The 25,107-nt window shown below is 35.6% G+C and overlaps 1 protein-coding gene across 1 annotated transcript in view; it reads left to right on the forward strand.

Moving 5' to 3' along the window:
• Window positions 1-25,107, forward strand: part of HTR2C (5-hydroxytryptamine receptor 2C) — a 152,194-nt gene that overhangs the window by 84,578 nt on the left and 42,509 nt on the right. The window contains exon 3 of the mRNA XM_047843924.1: window positions 8,872-9,072. Within this exon, the coding sequence (XP_047699880.1) occupies window positions 8,872-9,072 (201 nt within the window). The remainder of the gene's footprint in view (window positions 1-8,871; window positions 9,073-25,107) is intronic.

Below are 25,107 nucleotides of genomic sequence, written 5' to 3' on the forward strand. Positions count from 1 at the left end.
TGATCTTTAATGAACATTAAAATGATGGAGGGGTCGTGTTACTTATCATCCAAGTACCTAGGAGAGTTAGCTCATTTTAATCCTGTGAGCGTGGTCCAGATTTGAAAATTATGAAGAGTAGATCTACTTTAAAAAAATATTGTTTTCTCCTAGTATAAATCACCTTACATCAAAGGACATGGTCAAATTGGATTCTATATTTTTTCTTCTGAAAATAAAGGACCAGATTAACAGTGTGTTTAATAAAGTGAAGCCAAAACCCAAGCCAGAAAATCTAGAGGCATAGAGGAAAAGCCACAATTATATCTTTCTCTTCCTCCTGCTACTGAGAAGGGAGAGCCGGGTAGTACAAATAGCAGAAGTCCTCATTAATGTACACTTGGTTAGGCAAAGACCACCAAGAAAATATTCATGATTTCTTCCATGTCCTTCTTTCTTTCCCACTACCCAAGCTCCATACAATTGTTGAGTCTTCTACTGAAAGAAAATATCAGCAGGGGCGCCCAGGTGGCTCAGTCGGTTAAGTGTCTGACTTCAGCTCAGTCATGGGCTCAAGCCCCAAGTCGGGCTCTGTGCTGACAGCTCAGAGCCTGGAACCTGCTTTGGATTCTGTGTCTCTCTCTCTCTGCCCCTCCCCCAATTGTGTGCACGCTCTCTCTCTCTCTTTTTAATGTTAAAAAATTTTTTTTTAAATATCAGCAGAGAAATGGAAATCTTTACCCTATGACTTGAGGTCAGCTTGCAAGGAACAAAATTGTAAATTATATGGAAAACTCCAGGGTCTCTGGAATGTGGGACTCTCTCAGGGGAACAAACCCCGGGGTGTTTTTCAAAAGATTGTATACATCATACTGAACTTTTCAGGTGCCAAGAGAATTTTCCCTTTTTATTTAAGTTGATGGAAAATTATGTTGTCAGAATAGGGTGTTAAAGTTTGAATAAGACATGGGGTATTAGTTACCATGCTTCTAGATCATTTAGGCTGTTAGTAACCACAGCCAGTTCGTCAGGAACCGAAGATCAAGTTGGAAGAGGCCTTCATGAAATTGTCTGCACAGAGAAGCATCAACAACAACAAGCTCGTCAACAGAAAGTGGAACTTCACGGAGCAGCAGTTAACCTTCACATGGGCGGGGAGGTTGAACATCCTGCATAGTGCTGCCAGGAAATCCCTATTTCATACTAAGGGGGCTGGTTGCATATGTAGGATGTCCCATCTCCCCGCCCACTTCATCGAGACATGCGCCAGAAAACCCACTGCCTCACCGAAGAACCATAAAATCGACGTGTCAAGGAGATACAGGTGCTGAACTGTCTCACTAGAAAAGCTCTGTGACAAATGTATTCAGTAGAGGGTAGGGGGCTGAGTGCTATCGCCTGGGCTCATAAAAGGCAGGAGTTATGGGAGTGGATCTGTAAGCTCGGGGTCAAGGTCAAGTGGACGTGTAAGCTCAAGGTCACGTTCACAGTAAATTTAAGAAGTATCTCAACGTCACAGGCAAAAGATTTTGGAGCTGTAGTACAGAGAAGATTCAGCAATTCTGAATCAAGTTCAAGTAGGTGGAAACAGTCTAACCAGCAGAAGGATCAAGTTCCAAGGAGGTGGGTGTGATTCTAAGGGAGAAAGGTAGTGGCATGTTTCCGAAAGCATTTATAAGATATAATTGATGTCGGATGCAGTATCCAGTCATATCCAGGGAACTCTGTCAAAGGCAAGGTGATAGGAAATAACCAAGAGCAGACCTGAGTTCTCAAAAATAAGGGGTCAGGAATAAAATGGTAAAGCAAAATCCAACCAATCCTACGGGCTGGGGTCTTCTACTTCTGGATTCTATAGGGAGGATATAATCTCAGAATAAAAATAAGTCATTTAAATGGAATAAATACAGCTTTATTTTTAAAACCTACTGTCATACTTATTTCCCCAATTTTCACTATAGGCTGCAGAAAATTTCACTATGGACCTGTAGATGGGAAATACTGATCTATAGGAGCCTTTGCTGGCAGACGGTTCTGTCATGTACCAACTTGAGTGACAGCCTGGAAGCCGTTGAGTTTTTCAGACTTTAAGTTAGAGGCCATGTTAACCAGGCCATCGCCGAAGACTCTGAAGTTCCAAAAAGGGGTTATTTGCTATGCATTCAAATCTGGGTTAAGTCTCCCGTCAACCATTCCTGGCTTTGGCACTCTTCAGTCAGTGGCAAATCGGCCAATCTTAGGCTAAGGAAAAGGCTGACTCCAGATTGAAGATCCAAAACATTTGCATCCTTTTTTTTTCCCTCAGCAGCACAGATTCTCTGCTGGGATTCTGAACTCAGGGCATGGTTCAGAAATTTGTGGCTTTATGTCTAAGGACCCAAAATGCCCGTGCAAATCGATGGGTAAACTACTGTTTATACAATTCCCTTATGTTGTGTGTGGAGGCTGCAGAAATATTCTCTTTCTGCCTTCTAATTTTATTTCTCCCTCAATCTGTCTAGAAGTTTACCAATTGTATTGATCTTTTCAAAACACCAAGATTTCGTTTCATCGAATTTTTTTCTATTATTGTCTTTCCACAATTTCAATGACATCTGCTTTTATGTTTATGACTTCCTTTCTTCTGATACTTTGACTTTAATTTGCCCTTCTTTGTCTAGGACTTCAAAATGGAAATTTAGATCATGGTTTTCAGATTTTCTTCTTTTCTAAAATAAACCATTAATGTTAGAAATTTCCCTCTGAGAACTGCTTTAGCACCATCACACAAATTGTGACCTATTTTTTTTAAATTTTCATTTAGTTCAAATTATTTTTTCATTGACTTTGAGTCTTCCTCTTTGAAACATGAGTTTTGCAGAACTGTGTTCTTTAATTTCCAAATACTTGGACTTTTTCAAGATAACTTTTTGTTATTGGTTTTTAGGTTAATTGTGTTAAGGTCAGAGAATCTACATTGCATCATATTGATCATTTTAACTTGTTAAGATTTATTTTATGGCCCACCATATGGTCTTTTCTGGTCAATTTGTTATGAGCTCTTGAAAAGAATGTGTATTCTCCTATTGTTGTATAGTGTTTTATAACTGTCAATTTAGTCAAGTTCATTGTTAGTGCTATTCAGTTTTTTTACGTCATTAAATTTTTTGCCTATTTTTGTCAATTACTGAAGAAAGGATGGTGAAATCTCAAAGTATAAATGTGATTATACTTTTGACTTGTTTTTTCTTTTTTATCATTTTTTCGCTTCATGAAATTTGAAGTTCTTTTATTAGGTATATAAATGTTTAGGATTGTTACATACCATTAATGCGTTGACAACTTTATCATTATAAAATGGTTTCTGTTATTCCTAGTAATATTATTTGATCTGAAATTTACTCTGATATTGATATAATAACTCCAGTAGTCCTTTGATTACTGTTTCATTGTGTATCTTTTTCCATCCTTTTACTGTGTATTTATTTATATCATCATATTCAAACTTGTAGGGTTTCTTATAGACATCATATAATTGGGTCCTATTTATTTTTGTTCTTTTTAATCCAACGTGGCTGGTGCCTTAAATTGATACAATTTATACTTTATACCATTTACATTTAGTGTAACTACTGGTTAGTTGGAAATTATATCTACTATTTTGTTGTTTTCTATTTATCTCTTTTTTATTCCTTTTTTCATATTTCTGAATTATTTTTGGCATTTATGCATTTTACATTAGTATTCCATTTTTATTGATCTATTGGATTTTGTACCATATTTCTTTGTACAGTTTTTTTTTTAGTGATTACTCTCCAGATTAAAATATACATACCTACTGTTTCACAATTCCCCTACAGTTACTATTTTATCATTTCAAGTGAATATAAAAACCTTATAGCTATATAGATCCCTTTATCTCCCCCCCTTTTTTTTTACTGTAATATGGGATATGTCTGTATCCATTGAGAACCTCCTCAGACAATGTTATAATTTTTGCTTTTAACAGTCACATATATTCAAAAGACCTAAAATAAGAAAAATATTCTATTATATTTTCCAGATTATTTACCAGTTCTGTTGTTCTTCATTCATTATTGAAGTTTACAAATTTTCTTGTCATCTAATTTTTTCTTTCTGAAGAATGACTTTTAGCACTTTTTAAAGCAAGTCTCCTGGCAATCAGTTCCTTGTTTCCTCTCAGATGAAAATGTCTTTATTTCACATTCATTTTTTTGAAGATATTTTCACCGGCTATGGAATTCTGGATTACGATTACATTGCCTTCTGGCCTCCATGATTTCTGATGAAAAATCTGAAGTTGTTCAAGCCATTGCTCCCTACATGGAAAAGAGTCATTTTCCTCAGCTACCTCAGCTGTTTTGCTTTATCTTTATTTTCACCAGATTATGATGTTTCTAGGCATGATTATCTTTGAGTTTAATCATTTAGGTTTGGTAGAACCTCTTAAATCTGTAAATGTTTTTTTCATAAATATAGGATGTTTTAGACCATTATTTCTTCAAATATTTTTCCATATCATTTTTTTCCTTTCCTCAGAGTCCAATGGCACAAACGTTACACATATACATATTGTCCCAAAGGTCCCTATTATGTTCATTTATTTTCCATTTTTTCTCACTCTTCTAAAGTTTGGATAATTTCTGTTGATCTATATTCAGTTTTAATGACTCTTCATCTGTCATCTCCCTTCATCTATTAAGACCATTCGTGATTTTCTTCTTTTAGGTATTATATATTGTTTCAACTCTAAACCTTTCATTTGGTGCTTTTTATAAATTCTATTTTTTTTTTTTTGAGATGTCCTCTTTCTGTTTACTTCAAGAGCATCCACACTTCCGTCACTGAGTATGGTTATGATAGCTACTTTAAGGTCTTTATCTGTAAATTTCTGTCCTGTCCGATTTCTGAACTTAATGTACTTGAAATGGATTTGCTGAATTATTGTCTGTAATATTTGTTATTGGTTTTGAGTAAATTGTACAATTTAAGGGGATTGCTTTTATCACAATATAATGAAAATTTTAATTAGGAATAGCTTCCTTATTTTATCAAACTATTCTTCAATATCTATTAAAATATCATAAAATGTTATACAAATGATAATATAAAGTATTATATAGGCAGATATTTGTGATATTGAATTGCTCTTGCATTCCTGAAATAATTTTTGTCTTTTCATGATGTATTATTGCTTTGACACTTTGCTGTATTCTATTTGTTAATTTTTATGTGTAACTTTGAATCTGTATCAACGAATGCTATTTGTCTCTAGTCTCATTTTTTTCAGCGTTTTGTAGGTTTTGATATTGACACTATATTGATTTATGAAATGAACTGTGGTAACTTTTAAACTTTTCTATGGTCCTTCATCTTTTCATATAGGTTAATTTAATAAGATCACTTACCTTCTTAATTCTTTTCAAGCTTTGTGATTACTCCTTTGGTTTATTATCTTTTTTTAAAAAGCAAACACGTAAAAAAAATAGTTATAAATGTACGCTAACGGCCACACAATGTGTAAAGATGTAATCTGTGACAATAACAAAGACAGAAAGAGATACAAAAGAGCAAAATGCATACTACTGAAACTAAGTTGGTATTAATTAAAACTTGGTTGTTAGAATGTTAAGGTTATCATTTTAATTCCCAAGTTAAAAAAAAACTAAACTAATGTACAGAAAAAGAAATAAGAAAAAATCAAAAGTTACCCTATAAAAATCAATTAATCACAAATAAAGTCAATAACAGAAAATTTTATGGGGAAATGGTATGTATCATATAAAAACAAATAACAAATAATGGACATAAATCCTTCTGTAGCTGTAATTATTTTAAATGTAAATGAACGAAACTGTCTGGTTAAAAGACAAAGATTAGCAGAATTGTTAAAAAGATATGATGCCAGAATGGATTTTAAAAAAAGAACCTTTCTTTATATGCTGTCAATAAGAGACTCATTTTAGACTCAAAATCACAAATAGGTTAAAGTAAAAGGATGGAAAAGATATTCCATATAAACAGTAACCAAAAAAAGGCAAGGTGGTGAGGCGCCTGGGTGGCTCGGTCAGTTAAGCATCTGCCTTCGGCTCCAGTCATGATCTCATGGTCCGTGAGTTCGAGCCCCGCGTCCGGCTCTGTGCTGACAGCTCAGAGCCTGGAGCCTGTTTCAGATTCTGTGTCTCCCTCTCTCTCTGCCCCTCCCCTGTTCATGCTCTGTCTCTCTCTGTCTCAAAAATAAATAAACGTTAAAAAAAAAAAAGGCAAGGTGGCTATATTAGTATCCAACAAAATAGAACTTAAGACAAAAATTGTTCTGAGAGACAAAGAAGGACATAATATGTTGATAAAAAGTTCAAACCGTCCAGAAGATATAATAATTACAAATATATATGCACCTAACAACAGATGCAAAAAAATATAGGAAGCAAAACTGACATAAATTAAGGGAAATAAAGACAGATCTAAAATAACACTTGGAGACGTGAATATCCCATTTTCAATAATGAATAAATAAAACAACTAGACAGAGGATCAATAAGGAAACAGAGGACTTGAACAATGCTATGAAGCAACTAATAGACATATATAGAACAGATATATATAGAACATATATAGAACAGACATATATAGAACACCCCATCCAACAACAGTAGAAACAGCAATTTTCTCAAGTGCAAAGGAACATTCTCTGGGATAGATCATATATCAGGTCTCAAAACAAACACTGACATTTTTAAATATTACTGGGGCACCTGGCTGGCTCAGTTCGTTAAGCATCTGACTTCAGCTCAGGTCATGATCTCATGGTTCATGAGTTCAAGTCCCGCACTGGGCTCTCTGTTATCAGCACAGAGCCTGCTTCAGATCCTCTGTCCCCTTCTCTCTCTGCCCCTCCCCTGCTCACTCTCTCTCAAAAATAAATAAACATTTAAAACATTTTTTAATATTACTATTTGAAGTATCTTCTCCAAAATGAAATGAAACTAGAAATCAATAACAGAAGAAAACTGACAAATTCATAAATATGTGGAAATTAAACACGTCACTATTAAATATCCAACGTATCAAAGAAGAAATTACAAATGAAATTGGATCGTAAGGAACTAGAAAAGAATAACAAACTTAACCCAAACTATCTAAAGAAAGAAAATGGTAAATATTAAAATGGAGATAAACAAAATAGAAAAGAGAAAAAAACAAGAACAAGAAATCCAGGACGACATGGCTTCACTGACAAAGTTTACTGAACATTTAAAGAATTAACACCAATTCTTATCAAGCTCCTACAAAATAGAACATTGAGGGAACACCTTGTAACTCATTCTATGAGACCAGCAATATCCAGATATCAAAGCCAGATTATGACATTATAAGAAAACACAAGCATAGTCCCATATTACTTATAAATATAGATGCAAAACTCCTCAACAAAATACTAGCAAACTAAATATAACATCATAGTACACACCATGCTGAAGTGAGATTTATCACGGGAATGCAAAGATAGTTCAACATATAAAAATCATGCATCACGTATAGAATTAAGGTCAGACAACCACATGATCATCTCAATTGATGCAAAAAAAAGCATTTGACAAAATCCATCACTCTTTTATGATAAAAACAGCCAATAAACTAGAAATACAAGGAAACTTCCTTAACATGACAAAGGCATTTATGAAAACCCACAGCTAACATCCTACTTAATAGTGAAAGAATGAAAGATTTTTTTTTTTTTTAAGAGCAGAGAAAAGACAAGACGGCTGCTTTTACTGCTTCCATTCAACACTGTGCTGGAAATTCTATATAGAGTGAGCAAGAGAGAAAATAAAATGCAATGGAAAATTCAAAAAGCATGTCTAACATTATCTCCATTCACAGATGACACAGTCTTATAAATGGAAAATCCTAATGAACCCTCACGCACAAAACTAGATCTAATAAATGAATTCAGCAAAGTTGCAGGATACAAGCTTAACCCATGAAAAGCAGTTATAGTTCTACATACTAGCAATGAACGTGCATGAAGGAAATTAAAAACCGATTCTATTTACAACAGCATCAGAAACATCTCAACCAAGAACATTAGCCATGAAAAGGAATAAAGTATTGATCCATGCTACAAAATGGAGGAACCTCAAAAACAGTATGTTAGTGAAGGAAGCCCAGGCACCTGTTGTAGGATTCCATTTATGTAAAATATCCTGATTAGCCAAATCCATAGAGACAGAAAGCAGATTAGATTGTTACGGGTGGGGGGAGGGGAGAGTGGAGAGTGACTGCTTAGTAAATAATGGTCTCCCTTTGGAGGGATGAAATGTTTTGGAACAAGAAAGAAGTGATGCTTGTATAATACTGTAAACGTACTCAATGCCACAGGAACGTATACTTTAAAATGATTAACTTTAGACTTTATAAATTTTATCACAATAAAAAATAATATATGGGGGCGCCTGGGTGGCTCAGTCGGTTAAGCGCCCAACTTCAGCTCAGGTCATGATCTCGTGGTCCGTGAGTTCGAGCCCCACGTCAGGCCAGATCTGTGCTGACAGCTCAGAGCCTGGAGCCTGCTTCAGATTCAGTGTCTCTCTCTCTGCCCCTCCCCGACTCATGCTGTCTGTCTCTCTCTCTTTCTCTCTCTCTCTCTCTCTCTCTCTCTCAAAAATAACTACGCATTAACAAAATTTAAAAAGTAATAATGTATGTAACACTGAAGGCATTGACATAATCACTGTCATCATCATCATTCCTATGGAAAATAATGTTAGCCAAATTCCACTTTACTTTAAAAAGCGTAGCTTATGAGAGGAAAGAAATAGACTAAAATGTAAGACTGTAGACATTTTGATTTGGATAATATGTTCTTGTCTTCTCTCTTTTCTCTTTCAGATTATGTCTGGCCACTACCTAGATATTTGTGCCCCGTCTGGATTTCTTTGGATGTTTTATTTTCAACAGCGTCCATCATGCACCTCTGCGCTATCTCGCTGGATCGGTATGTAGCAATACGTAATCCTATTGAGCATAGCCGTTTCAATTCGCGGACTAAGGCCATCATGAAGATTGCTATTGTTTGGGCAATTTCTATAGGTAAATAACTTTCTTGGCCATTAGAATTGCAGCGGCTATGCTCAATACTTTCGGATTATGTACTGTGAACAACGAACAGACGTCGACTGGTAACATTTGCGTTTAATCGGGATTCTATTTAAGAATTATTCTTAACCTATTTATCTGATATTTAGGTTAACAATAATGAAAGAAATGTAATGTATGCTAATATGTAAATGTGAACTTTCTATTTATGCCGCTCAAGTATTTTATGCACCCGTATGCCAATGAATTCCGCAACACAGATGCAAAATCTTTTGAGACATTTAAAACGATTTGAAGATGACAGAGATATTTGGTCATCTAAATTTTTAAAATGTAGCATTTAAATCTTGGAAAAGATCAATCTATCACAGAACATTAACCTTAATATTTTTATTCTTTCCTATCTTCTTCAGTGGCAAAATCAATAGTGTCACATGAACCTTCATGAAGGAAACATGTCTAAATTTATGCCATTAATTGACCTAAAATACACTATGTGGCTGTTTTTAAATATCTTCTTAGATTCTGGTTATACAATACGAAAAAAAAAATCCATTGTTTTTTTTTTAAGGATTTGGGGGAAGTTGAAGTGAGAGAAATGATCATCTTATGGTTTATGATTGAGATATTCACAAATGCCTTAACAACGCTAATGTTCAAGTCACAAAACTTAACCAATTAGAGTGTAAGGGCTTTTGCAATCTTCTTTTTTTTACTTTTCCCTTTTGTTTCCCTCCTCTTCCAGTTGGAACTTACATTTAGTGTCTCATTAAATAATTCCTCCTCAAAGTTATGTTTCTATGAAAGATTCTGGTAAAGTTCACAACACGATCAAGACATCCATACGGTCTTCACGGATATCATCTGAAGATTTTGATTCTGGGTTTATTGATAAAATAAATGTAAGTTTTAAGATTGTTCTATTGCAGGTGAACACACACATGCATACCTTTGGATAAAAAGCAAGAAAACTTCTCCCAGATAAAAAGTGAATCCGTTTACACAATTTGACCTACATATTCAAGGGCTAGCAGATTTTTACTTCCTCCACTCCAAAGAGCTCATCTAAAAAGATGCCGGCCCTTCTGGTGCTTACAAAGGAAATGTACAGCTAAATTAACTGAGAGGATCAGGGGCATCAGCGTCTACTGACACGTGCATAATCTGCAATAATAGTTGTGTTAAAGAGAACAAAAAATATGGGAAAAATACTCTTAGCATTGAGAAGCTAATGAGATAGTGAGGGATCCAGAAAAAGACAGAAATCCAAGAAGAACAACTATGGCTTTTGAGTCACCATTGCCAGTGATGTATTTGCAAACCTGAAGATGTAACTGACAGGTGGAGAAGCGAATTTCACCGTCTCACAAGCAAAGAACATCCAAAGCAGGAATACAGAGCAGGCAAGGATCAACCCACCGGAGCTTATTTTTAGGATGCCAAAGGTCTCTACTCTAGAAATAAGGATGGGCCAGGCTTAAATCACCCTTGACATGGGTAACCAATAGAAATCTGAATCCTGAAAAGGGGGTTAAGATGTTTTCATATTTTTTCATGTTTCTAAATTTTTTTGGTATAGCAAAAAAAAAAAAAAATTCTACACTTCACATGATTTCTTTTAATACTTTTCGGTTCCAGTGACTGGAATACAATGATAAACAGACACATGAAGAGAGAAGGCAACATGAATCAGCTACAACATAATAAAAGATGATACAAACGAACTCACAGACACTCAAGGTAATTACCACACATAGATTTTAAAGAACTATTTGTATTATGCATATGAAAATTACACGCTGAAATGAAATAGTTCAGCAAGAAACTACAAACCATAAATAGGAACATTGAAGATTGGAGAAACAACCCGAAAATCTGGAGCTCAGGCATAACACAAAAACCTAACAACTCAAAGGCAGTTTAGACACAACTAAAAAAAAAAGAGCATTACTGAAGGTTGATTGGAAGAAATTGTGATAAATGAAGCAAAAAGAATTGGAAGGGTACAAAAGAGAGAAGAAAGACTAAGAATAGACATACAGTACAAAGCGAGAAGAGTTTTCCAAGGCGAGAAAAGAATTTTGCAAGGCAGAAAAGCAAGATTTGGAGAAATAATGGCTCTTGGAATTGTAGAAAGAAACTGATTCTCACGCTGAAAGAGCTCAACAGGTCTCAAGCAGAATGAATAAAAAGAAACCAACATTTAGACCCACCATAACACCACTGCAGGAAAAAAAAGAAGAAAAAAATCAATTTTAAAGACAGAAAAATCAAGAGATCAACTTCAACGGAGCCCTGAGAAGATGGATGAATGCTTTGGCAACAGCAACAATGAAAGCTAGGTGTCAAAATGACAACGTCGATGAGCTGACAAAAAGTGAATCAGGAAACAAGGACAGTGAAAATGGTAACTGTCGAATCACTGTGTTATACACCTGAAACGAATGTTACATTGTGTGTCAACTATACTCAAAAAAAAATTTTTTTTTTTAATTTTAACGTTTATTTATTTTTGAGACAGAGAGAGACAGAGCATGAACGGGGGAGGGTCAGAGGGAGGGAGACACAGAATCTGAAACAGGCTCCAGGCTCTGAGCCGTCAGCACAGAGCCCCACGCGGGGCTCGAACTCACGGACTGCGAGATCATGGAAGTTGGCCACTCAACTGACTGAGCCACCCAGGCGCCCCTCAAAAAAAATTTTTTTAATGAGTCCCTGAAGAAAAGAGCAAATGGTAAATGTGTGGTTAAATATGAGGAACATTAACTGTATGAAATAATAATAATTGTGACTTCTGAGGCTTAGAATATGTTTGGAACTAAAATGCACAAAACAATAGCACATAAGTAAGAAAGGTTGAAAGTTAACTGTTTGCATTGTCCAGGAGAAAGGAAAAAAAGGATTTTTAATATTAAGCTTTGATGGATAAAGTATAACTTGTACATTCAAGGGTATTCACTAACAGAAAAGGAGTGTTTTCCAAATTTACAGAGGAATATTATAGAGTAATAAAGCGAATCCAATACAGGGCAATAAAAGATAGAAAAAGTAACACACATCAGGTGGAAAAATATAAAACACGTACTAAGATGGAGGATTGAAACCAAATATATCAGTAATTATATTAATTGTAAATGAACCAAATATTCTAAGATTGTCAGACAGGGTTTGAAAACAGAATCCACCTATGTGTTTATAAGAGGCATATATAAATCATAAGGAAAGTAAGAAATAGAAAAATGTATTCCACACAAACACTAACCAACAGAAAGACTGTGGAGCTATATTAATAATCGGACAGAATACACTTTTCACTAAAATAAAATACTTTAAATAAAGAAGTTTCTTTCGTAATGATAAAAGATTTAATTCATCTGAAAGACATAGCATAATGAACTTGTATGTGTATAATAATACGGCCTCGAGGGGCGCCTGGGTGGCTCAGTCGGTTAAGCGGCCGACTTTGGCTCAGGTCACGATCTCGCGGTCCGTGAGTTGGAGCCCCGCGTCGGGCTCTGTGCTGACTGCTCAGAGCCTGGAGCCTGTTTCAGATTCTGTGTCTCCCTCTCTCTCTGACCCTCCCCCGTTCATGCTCTGTCTCTCTCTGTCTCAAAAATAAATAAACGTTAAAAAAAATAATAATAATATGGCCTCGATATTACTAAATCAAAAAGGGACAGAACTATAAGAACAGTAGACAAATCTACAATCATGGTGTGAAATTTTAACAAACCCTTTTCAATAATTGTATGAGAGCAATGAACAAAGCTGAATTCATAGAAAAGTGAAAAATACGTATTCCCATCATTTAAACAAGAAATATTTATCAAACTTGACTGTATACTTTGCTGTAAATCAATTCTAAATATTTTTTTAAATTTTTTCAAGGTTTATTTTTTTTTTTAGAGAGAGAGAGAAAGAGCGAGCTGGGGAGGGGCAGAGAGAGAGGGAGAGAGAAATCCCAAGCAGGCTCCATGCTCTCAGCACAGAGCCCGACTCGGGGCTTGAACACACAAACCGTGAGATCGTGACCTGAGCTGAAACCGAGAGTTGGACACTTAACCAATTAAGTCACCCAGATGCCCCTCAATAACGTTCAAAGTATTGGAACCATAAAGTGTATACTCTTTGGCAGAAATTCAAACGAGAGAGAAATGTTTAACAAAAGATAACCAGAAAATCTCCATATATTTGGAAATTAAGAAATTCTTTTCCAACAAACGTTGACCCAATAGACTTAGAATCCATTGATAATTCTTCCCTAAGTCATTTGTCATTATATGATTATAAAATGATAATTTTCCTTTTGATTCCCTCCCACTCTTCGTATTTATTTATTCATACTGGTAAACACTTTTGATTTCTTTTATAGCCAGTATAGCTTAAGTCATTACTATACTTAATTTTTTTGGTCCTCAAATTGTCCTGGACTCTTTTTTGAGAACTCCTTTTCACATGTACCATCAGATCTTACTTTCTGACATGAATTTTGTCAGATTCACCTTTTACTTTCCATGCCCCAGTTCTGAAATCAGTCCTCTCAGACAAGGAACCTTTGGTCTTTTTAGTGGTCAATTGTTTTCTAAAAGAAGGTATGGAACCCAGGTATGGTCATGACTATGAGGACATTATTGCTCTTAGATGTCTATGCCTTTCATCCCCATCCAGTAACACAGGATTCTTCTGGTACTTTCCTAATTACTTATCAGTCCGCATATTTCTCACTGTGGGCTACGTGGTCCCCAAAAGCACCAATTTATTTATTTATTAATTATATTTTTAAAAATTTTTAAGGCTTACTTATTTTTGAGAGAGAGAGCGAGACAGAGCACAAACAGGGAAGGGACAGAGAGAGAGGGAGACATAGAATCCGAAGCAGGCTCCAGGCTCTGAGCTGTCAGCACAGAGCCCAACACAGGGCCCGAACTCACGAACCACGAGATCATGACCTGAGCTGAAGTCAGACGCTTAACCGACTGAGCCACCCAGGCACCCCATATTTATTTATATTTTTTAAATCCTACAATACAACAAATTCATTTCAGAATTTCTAGCCTCATACCAGTACAATGAATAAAACAAAATTTAAAAATTTTGCTACAATTATTTTTTTCTCTTCAGAATGTTTCCCACCAAGGGTATGTAGTCAAAGCATTGTGTTCAGAATGCTTGGATTCACTTGAATTTTTTTCTTTTGTGTGGTTCTTTTGTTACCAATTGTTTACGGTTCGGGATTTTTTGGTTTCTGTATACACTCAATATTGATTTACCTTGACTTTGTTTTTCAACAGGTAAAATCTTAATATCATGTTCCATACCATATGCTTTCACTCATATGTGGAATTTAAGAAGCAAAACAAACAAGCAAAGGAAGAAAATTAAAGAGAGAGAGAGAGTCAAAGCAAGAAATATATGTTTAGTTATAGAGAACAATCTGATGGTTACCAAAGGGTACGTGGGTAGGAAGTATAGGTTGAATAGGTGACAGAAATTAAGGAGTGCACTTGTTCTGTGATGAGCACAGGGTGACATATGGAACTGTTGAATTCCTATATTGTATACCTGAGACTCATATAACGTTGTATGTTACCTAACTAGAATTAAAATAAAAATTTTAAAAACATATCATGTTCCAAAAGTCAAAACTACACAAATAGTATAGTGACTTAGAGACATGTCACTCTCTCCTCTATCTCTTGGCTAACCCATTCACTCATTTCTCGAGTATATTTCTGGAGTTTATTTTTTCCAGAAACCACCCCACATATATTATTGTCCCTCTTTTATTATATAAAAGACAAAATGCTACATACATGTTAACGCGTCGATGTCCTTCACTCAGTAGTAGGTCCCGGAACCACTCTATATCAACTCATAGCAAGATGGTAGATGTAAAACCAAATACGAAAATGGCCAACACACTCCATTTAAAAGCCAGATTTCTTCTCTTTTTTAATACTGCACTGGTAGATATGTCATAATTTATTTATCCAATGCCCTGTGTAGTATGAGCATTTAAGGTTGTTTCTACTGTTTTGTAATTACCGATAATTCCACCAAAAATAATCACGTGCATACCACTCACTCCCTCTCACCCTGTATGTGTTTCATGTTTTTGGAAATTTAACTTCAACAAAAATTCCTAGAAGGGGAGTTGACTTATCAAAAGGTAAAAGTATACATAACAATTAGTAAGGGGTTGAACCATTTTTCATCCTTACCAGCCATGTGAGAGACCCCATTTCCCCAAAGCCTTGCTAACAAAGTATATTTTCAAACTTTAAAAATTTTGCCAATCCAATAGGTGAGACATGTTAACTCCTTGTAGTTTTATTTTTTAAAAAAATGTTTAATGTTTATTAATTTTTGAGAGAGAGACAATGTGAGTGGGGAGGGGCTGAGAGAAAGAGGGAGACACAGAATCTGAAAGAGGCTCCGAGCTTTCAGCAGAGAGCCCGACGCTGGGCTCGAATTCATGAACCGTGAGATCATGACCTGAGCTGAAGTCAGATGCTTAACCGACTGAGCCACCCAGGTGCCCCAACTCCTTGTGGTTTTAATTTGTATCTACTCTATGGTGAATGAAATTGAGCTTGTTATATGTTTGAGTGCCATTGCTAAATTAGTTTTTTGCCAAGTGTATCTTTTGCTCATTTTCCTGGTTTTTTTGATCTTTTTATCTCTTAATTTCAATAGCTCTTTAGACATCGCAGATAAACATTTTGCATGTTATAAATGAAAATTTTTTCTGTGTTTTTCTGTGTTTACTGTATGGTGCTTCTGCAATGCAGAATGATTTTTTTTCCAGTTCATTTTGCTAGTCAGACTTTATTTCTACATTTCTATGAGTCATTGTTAAAAATTCTTGCCCCTCGCTCAGGTTAGATAGTAAATCACGCTTATTTTCCTCATTTTTAACATTTAGATCTCTGACCCTTTTGGGGTTTATTTTTGTACATGTTGAGATATGCATTCAATTTGATCTTTTTTCCCAATCATCATCCCGTTGTCTCATGCTGTTTATTTAAAAAGCTTACGTAGTCTGTAATTTGCAATGCCAACTTTATAGTATATTAAATTTTCTTCCCTATCTGGCCCTATTTCTGAAGTTTACATTGGCCCCCAGTAGTGTGTCCATTCGTGTACCAATTCCCCACTGTTTTAATTATGAAAATCTCATAATACGTTTTGTCATCTGAAATGGTTCATCTTCACTCATGACTCTTAACCTTTTAGAGCTTGCCTAGACATTCTGGAATGTTTAATTTCCCATGTGAGATTTAACATTAGCTTTCTTAGTTCCGTTTTAAAATCCTGTTTGTATTTTGAGAGGGGTCTCTTTAACTGCATAAACTAACGGAGGAGGAAATTAACGGAATTGGAAAAACATACTTGAGCTCATCTATATACGAATTTCAATTATGGCTGTTCTGTCCTGTCCCTTAGACTTTACAGCCAAGCTTATGGTATTGTCAGTTTCATGTCTTCCCTGTCACCATTAATAGTTCATCATGTCAGAGTTACTTTTGTAGCTCTATCACTCTACTGAAGCTCTTCTCTGTAAGTTCATTAGCGACTTGCGAACTAACCCATCAGTTCTCCAACATTTTGGTATCAAGGTCTCTTTACACACTTAAACATTATGGACGACCCCAATGAGCATTTGGTTTATATATTTACTGTCCTAGAATTTAAATTGAGATCATTGCATTTATTTGTTTAAAAGCCACAAATGGTATGGAAACCAATTTGACAATAAATTTCATAATAAATAAATAAATAAATAAATAAATAAAAGCCACAAATGTATGCTCACACAAATAACATAGCTCTATGAAAAATAGCTTTAGTTTAAAAAAATGAAGTTAGTGAAGAGTGACATTGTCTTATACTTTTATTTTTTAATTTTTTATTGAAGCTTATTTTTATTTATTTTGAGAGAGATAGAGAGCAAGCAGGGGGAAGGCAGAGAGAAAGGGAGAGAGAGGATCCCAAGCAGGCTCCACACTGTCAGCACAGACCCTGATGCGGGGCTCGAACTCACAAACTGTGAGATCATGACCTAAGCCGAAATCGAGTCAGATGCTTAACTGACTGAGCCACCCAGGCACCCCTATTGTCTTATACATTTAAAAATCTCTTTATCATGGGGCTCTTGGGTGGCTCAGTCTGTTGGGTGTCCGACTTTGGCTTTCTTCTGTGATATCAAGCATAGGTCATTTGGAAAATATTGGCTCCCTGACGTATGCAGATTTCCCAAATGTTAACATAGTATCAAAAAATCACGTGTGCTAATAATCCTTACCAATCCTATCAGCAAAGTCTCTAAATATTGGAAAGATGTCAAACTCCCAGGGTGGATACAAGTTTTCCAAAGTTCCAATATTCACTTGAAAGCTCAAATTTTATCATCAGCAGTAAACACCATCTGTCTTCTTCCTTGACATGATAAGTTCGACTCCTCCATTTTTGAGAAAATATCTGCCAAATACCCAAGTATCGATAATGCTAGTGTGTCTGTCACTCATTTTTTCCAGTAAAAATGTTATTTCATGAGACAAGTGTCTAGTTCATCCTCCAAGTCTATCGACTGAATGAATGCTTTTCCTCAAAGTCACCACCTGATATCAGCATGCAGCACAAATGCCCCATGTAGGGGCACCCGGGTGGCTCAGTTGGTTAAGCATCCGACTTCAGCTCAGGTCATGATCTCCTGGTCCGAGAGTTCGAGCCCCGTGTCGGGCTCTGTGCTGACGGCTCGGAGCCTGGAGCCTGCTTCGGATTCTGTGTCTCCCCCTCTCTCTGCCCGTCCCCTGCTCACACTTTGTCTATCTCTCTCTCTCAAAAATAAACATTAGGAAAAAAACTAAATGTTCTAAGTATACTTCCATTTCATCACATAGAGTATTAAGAGCCAAAATTTACTAAAATGAATATTTTTTTACAGCTTGAGGAAGGACATTCCTAAGTAAAACTGGCCCTTTTTTCCTTGAAAGTGCGTGGTGGTGCACAATACAATGACTACTTGGACAATTTTACCCACTATTGTTTTGAACCATCATTAAAAATGTAAACACAGTAGGGGCGCCTGGGTGGCTCAATCGGCTGAGCATCCAGCTCTCAAGTTTCAGCTCAGGTCATGACATCATGATTCGTGGGTTCGAGCCCCATGTGGGGCTCTGCACTGACAACACAGTGCCTGTTTGGGATTCTCTCTCTCTCAAAAAAAAAACCAACTTAAAAAAGTGAACACAATAAAAACAGCAAATAACACGTTAAGATGATTATAAAAACAGTTTTGATTTCATCATACCATTGAAAGACTCTTAGAGATACCCAGGGACCCATGGATCACAATTTAAAGCTGTGTTTTTTGGGGTGCCTGGGTGGCTCAGTTGATTAAGCGTCTGACTCCTGATTTGGGCTCAGGTCATGATCTCATGGTTCATGAGTTTAAGCCCCATATCAGACTCTGCACTGACAATGCAGAGCCTGCTTGGAATTCTCTCTCTCTCTCCCTCCCTTACTCTCCCTCTCCATGCCCAGCCCCGACTCATGATCTCTCTTTCCAAAGAAATAAAACAAAAAAATCTAAAAAGAACTGTGTTTCCCACTTTAGCTCCCTCTGTGGCATTTGAAACTCTCGAGGATGCTTTCCTCATCATTCTCTCTTCTTCTGCGTGCTATGATATCATTTTTCTTGGGTTCTCTTCACTCTTATCTTTCTGTCTATTCTTATTTATTTTTTTCACTTTCTGCTTTACAAACTACAGTCTTCCCCAAGATTCTATTTTTTCTGGTTGCTTATACAGTTTTCCTGGTTTACTTCATCCACAAGAAAAAACCCTAAAATCTATCTACTGATGAGTCTCAAGTAAACATTTCTAATTCTATCCAGATTATATCCAGCTTTCTAGCTTAAGATGTATAGGGATGTCGAGATGACTGTCGTACGTATATCTCACATGCCATTTCGCCACGTTGCACTCATCACCTTCCCACATTTCTGTTTTGTCTTCCTCCTACATTGTTGTTTCTCGAGTGAACACCAACGGCATCTCCCATTTACCCAAAAAGGAACCTGGGAATCGTTTTAGGAACCTGGGAACCTGGGAACCTCTTTCTCCCCATAGCAAGTCAACACAACCTGTCTTTACTATTCCTTAATATTTCACCTTAATATTTTCACATTCCAGTCTCTCCATTTCCTCATTTGCTTTCTTAATTTAAGCCTTCATTGTTAATCATTTACACATCCACACCTCCTTCTCTCCTATCTCTGGGAAAGGAATGGTCCTCACCATACCCACGACACATCTTCACTTCTTTAAGTGAGCCAGGTACACCCATGACAACAAGAACCAAAATTCTTCTCCAAATCTCCACGTTCAATTTCTCAGAGGATTCCTTCAAACATTGCTTTTTAATCTGTTTCTCTGTGCCTTCTTTCCTTGCTGCCTTGATTTGTTTTAAACCGTCTTGGTTTTTGCATGTTGACGTCTTTGGCCGGGGCCATTTTCCGTTGCTACACAAAATTCTCTACCATATTAGTGGTTTGGTTACTTTGATATCTACTAAAGTACTACATTCATGATTTTTGTCCATCTTCATGACTACTTAGTAGCCATGGTTCACAAATCAGCCCGTGCCCTCAGACTATCTCCTCTATCTCATCTTTCAACAGCTTAGATATCATTTTCACCTTAGGGCAGTGGTATTAGCCTATGTCTGTGAATAAAATTCATGGTATCTATAAACTTTAAACCTTTTTAAAAATTTTAAGTGGGACATATACAGGGAAGTACACAAATCTCCAGTATAGAGTTTGATGAATTTTTACAGATCTATACACTACTATAATGAACACACAGGAAAAGATATAGAATATTCCAAACATCCAGAGGACTGCCTATTGCCCCCTGTTTGTAATCTCCAGTGGGTAACCAATATTCTGACTTCTATAACCACACACTGGCTTTGCCTGTTTGGAACATCATATAAATGGAAACACATAATATGCAATCTATCACGTACTCTTTTGAGTCTGATTTCTTTCAATCAATATTGGGTCTGTATGATCCATCCATGTTAGCGCATTTATCAGTAGTTGGTTCTTTTTCATTGTCACAGTGTTCCATTGTACAAATGTTTAAAAAACGGATTTACCTTGTTAATGTTGATGAACACTTGGTGTGTTTCTAGTGTTCGGCTATTATAAATAAAGTTGCAAAACACCTGAGTGCCCGTGTTTTTTTGTGGATAAAAACATTCATTTCTGTTGTTCTTTTATCCAAAAGAGAAATCAAAGATTTTTCCAGACTGGTTGTATCCATTCACAAAACCATCCATAACCTAAGAGACAAGAGAAACGTAATAATGTAAGAAACGCAAGAAAAAGAATAACTTTTTTTTTGTCAAAAATTAGTATTGTCAGTCTTAATTGGGGGGCCAAAGCACATTTCCTATTTGGGCCAGGTAGTAAATATCTTAGAATTTGTGGGCCATATATGATCTCTGTTGCATAAAAATTTAAAAACCTTTTAAAAATGTAAAATAATTCTTGGTCAACATAAATATAAGCTGTAGGCCAGAATGGCCCATGCGTCAAAGTTTGCCAAACTCAGGTCCTAATAATTAAATGTGTTCTGGTAAGTATGTAGTGATAATCTCGTTTTAGTATTTATTTTTATATCTCTAATGACTTATAATGTTGAATATGTTTTCTTATCTTTCTTAATGCATTTGGATATCTTCCTTTACATCCTTTGTGATGTCTCTTTTCTACCCATTTGCCTATTTTCAATATAATTGTCTTTTAAAAATTGACTTCTAGAGGTATTTTTTACATTCTAGATGAGTCTTTTGCCAAATATATATATTCAGAATATTTTCTCCCAATCTGTCCCTAGCCTTTTCCTCTTTTAATGATGTTTGCTTTGTTAGTGTTTACTTTAATGGTCAGAGATTTTTATGTCCAGGCTAAGAAAACTTTCTATCCAAAGTTCAAGAAGATAAACCTCTCTGTTTTGGGTTTTCCTTTGTTTTTTCTTTTTTTTTAATTTAAATTTTAATTAGTCAATATACAGTGCAATATTGATTTCAGGAGTAGTAGAATCCACTGATTCATCATTTACATATAATACCCAATGTGATTCATCTTTGTTTTTTAACAGTTTGGTGATATTAGCTTTCACATTAATATTCATTAGCCATCTCAACGTACTTCTTTTTTTTTTTAATTAATTAAGTTTCAAGTTAGTTAACATATAGTGTAGTATTGGTTTCAGGAGTAGAATTTAGTGATTCATCACTTACGTATGATACCCAGTGTCCATCCCAACAAGTGCCCTCTTTAATGTCCATCACCCATTTAGCCCATCCCCTCCCTCCGTCAACTCTGTTTGTTCTCTATATTTAAGAGTCTCTTATGGTTTGCCTCCCTCTCTGTTTTTATCTTATTTTAGTTTTCCTTCCTTTCTCCATGTTTATCCGTTTTGTTGCTTAAATTCCACAGATGAGTGAAATCATATGATATTTGCCTTTCTCCAATTGACTTATTTTGCTTAGCATTAATACACTCTGGTTCCATCCATGTTGTTGTAAATGGCAAGATTTCATTCTCTTTGATCACTGAGTAATCTTCCAGTGTATGTATATATATACTACATCGTCTTTATCCACTACTGGGCTCTCTGTTCTGATCTATTGGTCCAGTAGTCTGTCCTTGTACCAATATTATAATGTCTTCATTACTGTAGCTTCATAATAAGTCTTGATATCTAGTGGGTAAGTGCTTCAACTGTGCTCTTTGTCCTAACCGTCCAGGCTATTCTAAGGCTTTTTCATTTTCATATAAAATTTAAATTACTTTGTCAGTCTTCCAAAGAAAACATACTGTTGGTTAAGTCAGTATTACATTGAATCTATTAACCAGATAAGAATTGAAGTTTTAAAAATATTCTGGCTTCCTATCCCTGTATGTACATATATAGCAATACCTTTGACTTTTTGTGTATTTACTCTGTATCAAGATAGCTACCCAAATTATTTAGCATTTCGAAGGGTTTATTAACAGATTCATTGGAATTTTGTACATATCCAGTAATTTTTTGATGACAAATTTATTCGTTTCTTCTCTTAATATATTCTTTTATTGTTCTTGCTTCATTGCACTGATGAAACTTGGAAAATAATGTTTTCTAGCAGAAAAGGAGGCCATGGACACCTTTTCCTTTCTCTTCAGTGGAAGAGTGGAAAAGTGTTCAATATTTCAACATTAAGAATGATGTTTGGTAGTTGTAGATTTTGCGAAACACCTCTCATCAGGTTAAGGAAATTCCCTTTTATTCTATATTTGCTGAGACTTTCGTCTTAAACAGGTGTGAATTTCATGAACTCCTTTTTCTGTACCTATTGGCTTCATTATACGAATTCTTCCTTTCTGTTGTTAGCATGGTAAATTATATAAACTTTTGAATTGTAGTTGATCTTGCATTTCTAGAATAAATCCTGCTTGGTAATGGGGTCTTTCTTTTTTCTATTATCATTGAATTCTTTTTGATAATACTTTAGTTGGGGTTTTTGCATCTATTCTCATTTGAAATTTAAAATTGTAAGGAAACCACTTTGATGATAAATTATGTTTTTAAAAAAATAAATAAATAAAATTGTATACAGTGTGAAGTAAGAGATAAGATCATTTTTATGCACATGATTACTAATACTTCTGGTACAATTTATTGAAAAGATCATCTTTATAACATTTCACTTGTATCACCTATGTCAAAAGTCAACTGGCCATATATGTTTTGGTCTATTTATGGACTGTCTATTCTGCTCAAGTGATCAATATGTCTATATTTATGTCAGTTTCACAGGGCGTTAGTAATGCAGCTATAGTAAATATTGAAACTATATAGTTTGCGTTCTCTCATTTTGCTCTTTTTCAAAACTGTTCAGGCTATTCTGGGTCCTTTGAATTTCCATATAAACCATAGAACTGCCCGGTAAATTTTTACAAAAATGTCCAAATGGAATTTGGGTTGAGATTGTGTTAAATCTATGAATCAATTTGAGGACAATTGACATGTCATCAATGTTGAGTAATCTGATCCCTGAACATGGCATATTTCATGTCACTTAACATTGTTTTGTGGCTCACATCCTTGCACATATTTTTAATTTTCTTTAAATTCTTATCCCTCTTATTTTCAAAATTTCAGTATCTAATTTTTTGTTCTTATTACACAGAACTGCAATTGATTTTATACTACAAAATGACTCGTTTAATATTTCTAGCAGTTTTTTGTGTATTTATTTGTTGAATTTTTGCATGAACTGGCACTTCCAGTACGATGTTAAATAGAATGAACGATAAAGGCAGACAGACTTGCTTCTTTCTTTTCCTGGGGAAAAGATCTTCAGGTATTCACAATTAAGTACAATGGTAGCTATAGTTTTTAGTTTATTTGCCTGCTGTTTGTTTATTTGGGTGGATGAACTTTATCAGGTTGAGGAAGTTCCCATCCATTCCTATTTGTTGAGAGTTGTTATCATAAATAGATGCTGAATTTTAACATTTTCTTTTCAATTTACGAGGTGATCGTATGATTTTTCTTTAAGCTCTTGACATGAAAAATTATATCATCTGCATTTTGAATGCAAACGAATCTTTTATTCCTAGAATAGCGCTATTTGATCACGATTCCTTAACTGTTTATTGGTGGTTTCTGTTTAAAACTTATGCATCTATGTTCATGAAGGACTTTGGTCTACAATTTTTGTGCTATGTATTTATCAAATTTTAGAATCAAGGGAATGCTGGCCTCCTGAAATGGGTTAGGAAGCACTGTTTCTTCTTTCATTTTTTGGAAGAATTTAGAATTAGAATGATAGGTAGAATGCTAATACTCACACTGAAATCTTTTAGGTCTGGAGTTTTAACTAAAGGGAGACTTTGAATTGGGATACCAATTTCTTTAAAAGATACATAGCTATTTACGTTTTCTATAACTTCTAGTGTGAGCTTGGCAAGTTGGTTGTCATTTAAAGATCTTGTCCATTTCATCCAAGTTGTCAAGTATGTTGGCTGTAAGTTTCTCACGTATTATTATTCTCTCTTAAGATGTATGGAATCTCCAGTGCATTTCCCTATTTCGTTTCTGATATTTGTAGTTTATATCTTCTCTGCTTTTCCTGATCGATCAGACCGGATTTTTTTTTATCTACTCTAGAAATTTTTTTATGCCATCGATTTATTTCTATATATTTCAGTGATTGGTATTTCATCTTCAGTATTTGCATTCTTTTGCTTTACTTTGGGCTTAATTTGCTATTCACTGTCTAGTTTTTTGAGGCCAAAGCACGGGTCATTGATTTAAGACTTTTCTTCTTTTTTGTTTTTAAGGTTTTCTAGTTTTGTTTATTTATTTTTTTTTTTTTAATTTATTTTTGAGACAGAGAGAGACAGAGCATGAACGGGGGAGGGGCAGAGAGAGAGGGAGACACAGAATCGGAAACAGGCTCCAGGCTCCGAGCCATCCACCCAGAGCCTGACGCGGGGCTCGAACTCACGGACCGCGAGATCGTGACCTGGCTGAAGTCGGCCGCTTAACCGACTGAGCCACCCAGGCGCCCCTAGTTTTGTTTATTTTTGAGAGCAAGAGACAGAGCATGAGCGGGGGAGGGGCAAAGAGAGAGCAAGACACAGAATCTGAAACAGGCTCCAGGCTCTGAGCTGTCAGCACAGAGCTCAACGCAGGGCTCGAACTCAGGGACCACGAGATCATGACCCGAGCCTCAGTTGGACACCCAACCGACTAAGCCACACAGGTGCTCCAAGACTTTTCTTTACTAATATAAATATTCAAAGCAGTGAATTTCCCTGTAGGCACCACTTTAGCTTCATTCCATACAATTTGAGATGGCATGTCTTCATTTTCATTCATTTAAAGCTACTTTATAATTTCTCCTGTGATTTCTCCTTTAAACCATGAGTTACTCAGAAATGTACTTTTTAAAAAAATTTTT

Source organism: Prionailurus viverrinus, chromosome X (genome assembly GCF_022837055.1).
Source record: "Prionailurus viverrinus isolate Anna chromosome X, UM_Priviv_1.0, whole genome shotgun sequence".
Classification (NCBI taxonomy): Eukaryota; Metazoa; Chordata; class Mammalia; order Carnivora; family Felidae; genus Prionailurus; species Prionailurus viverrinus.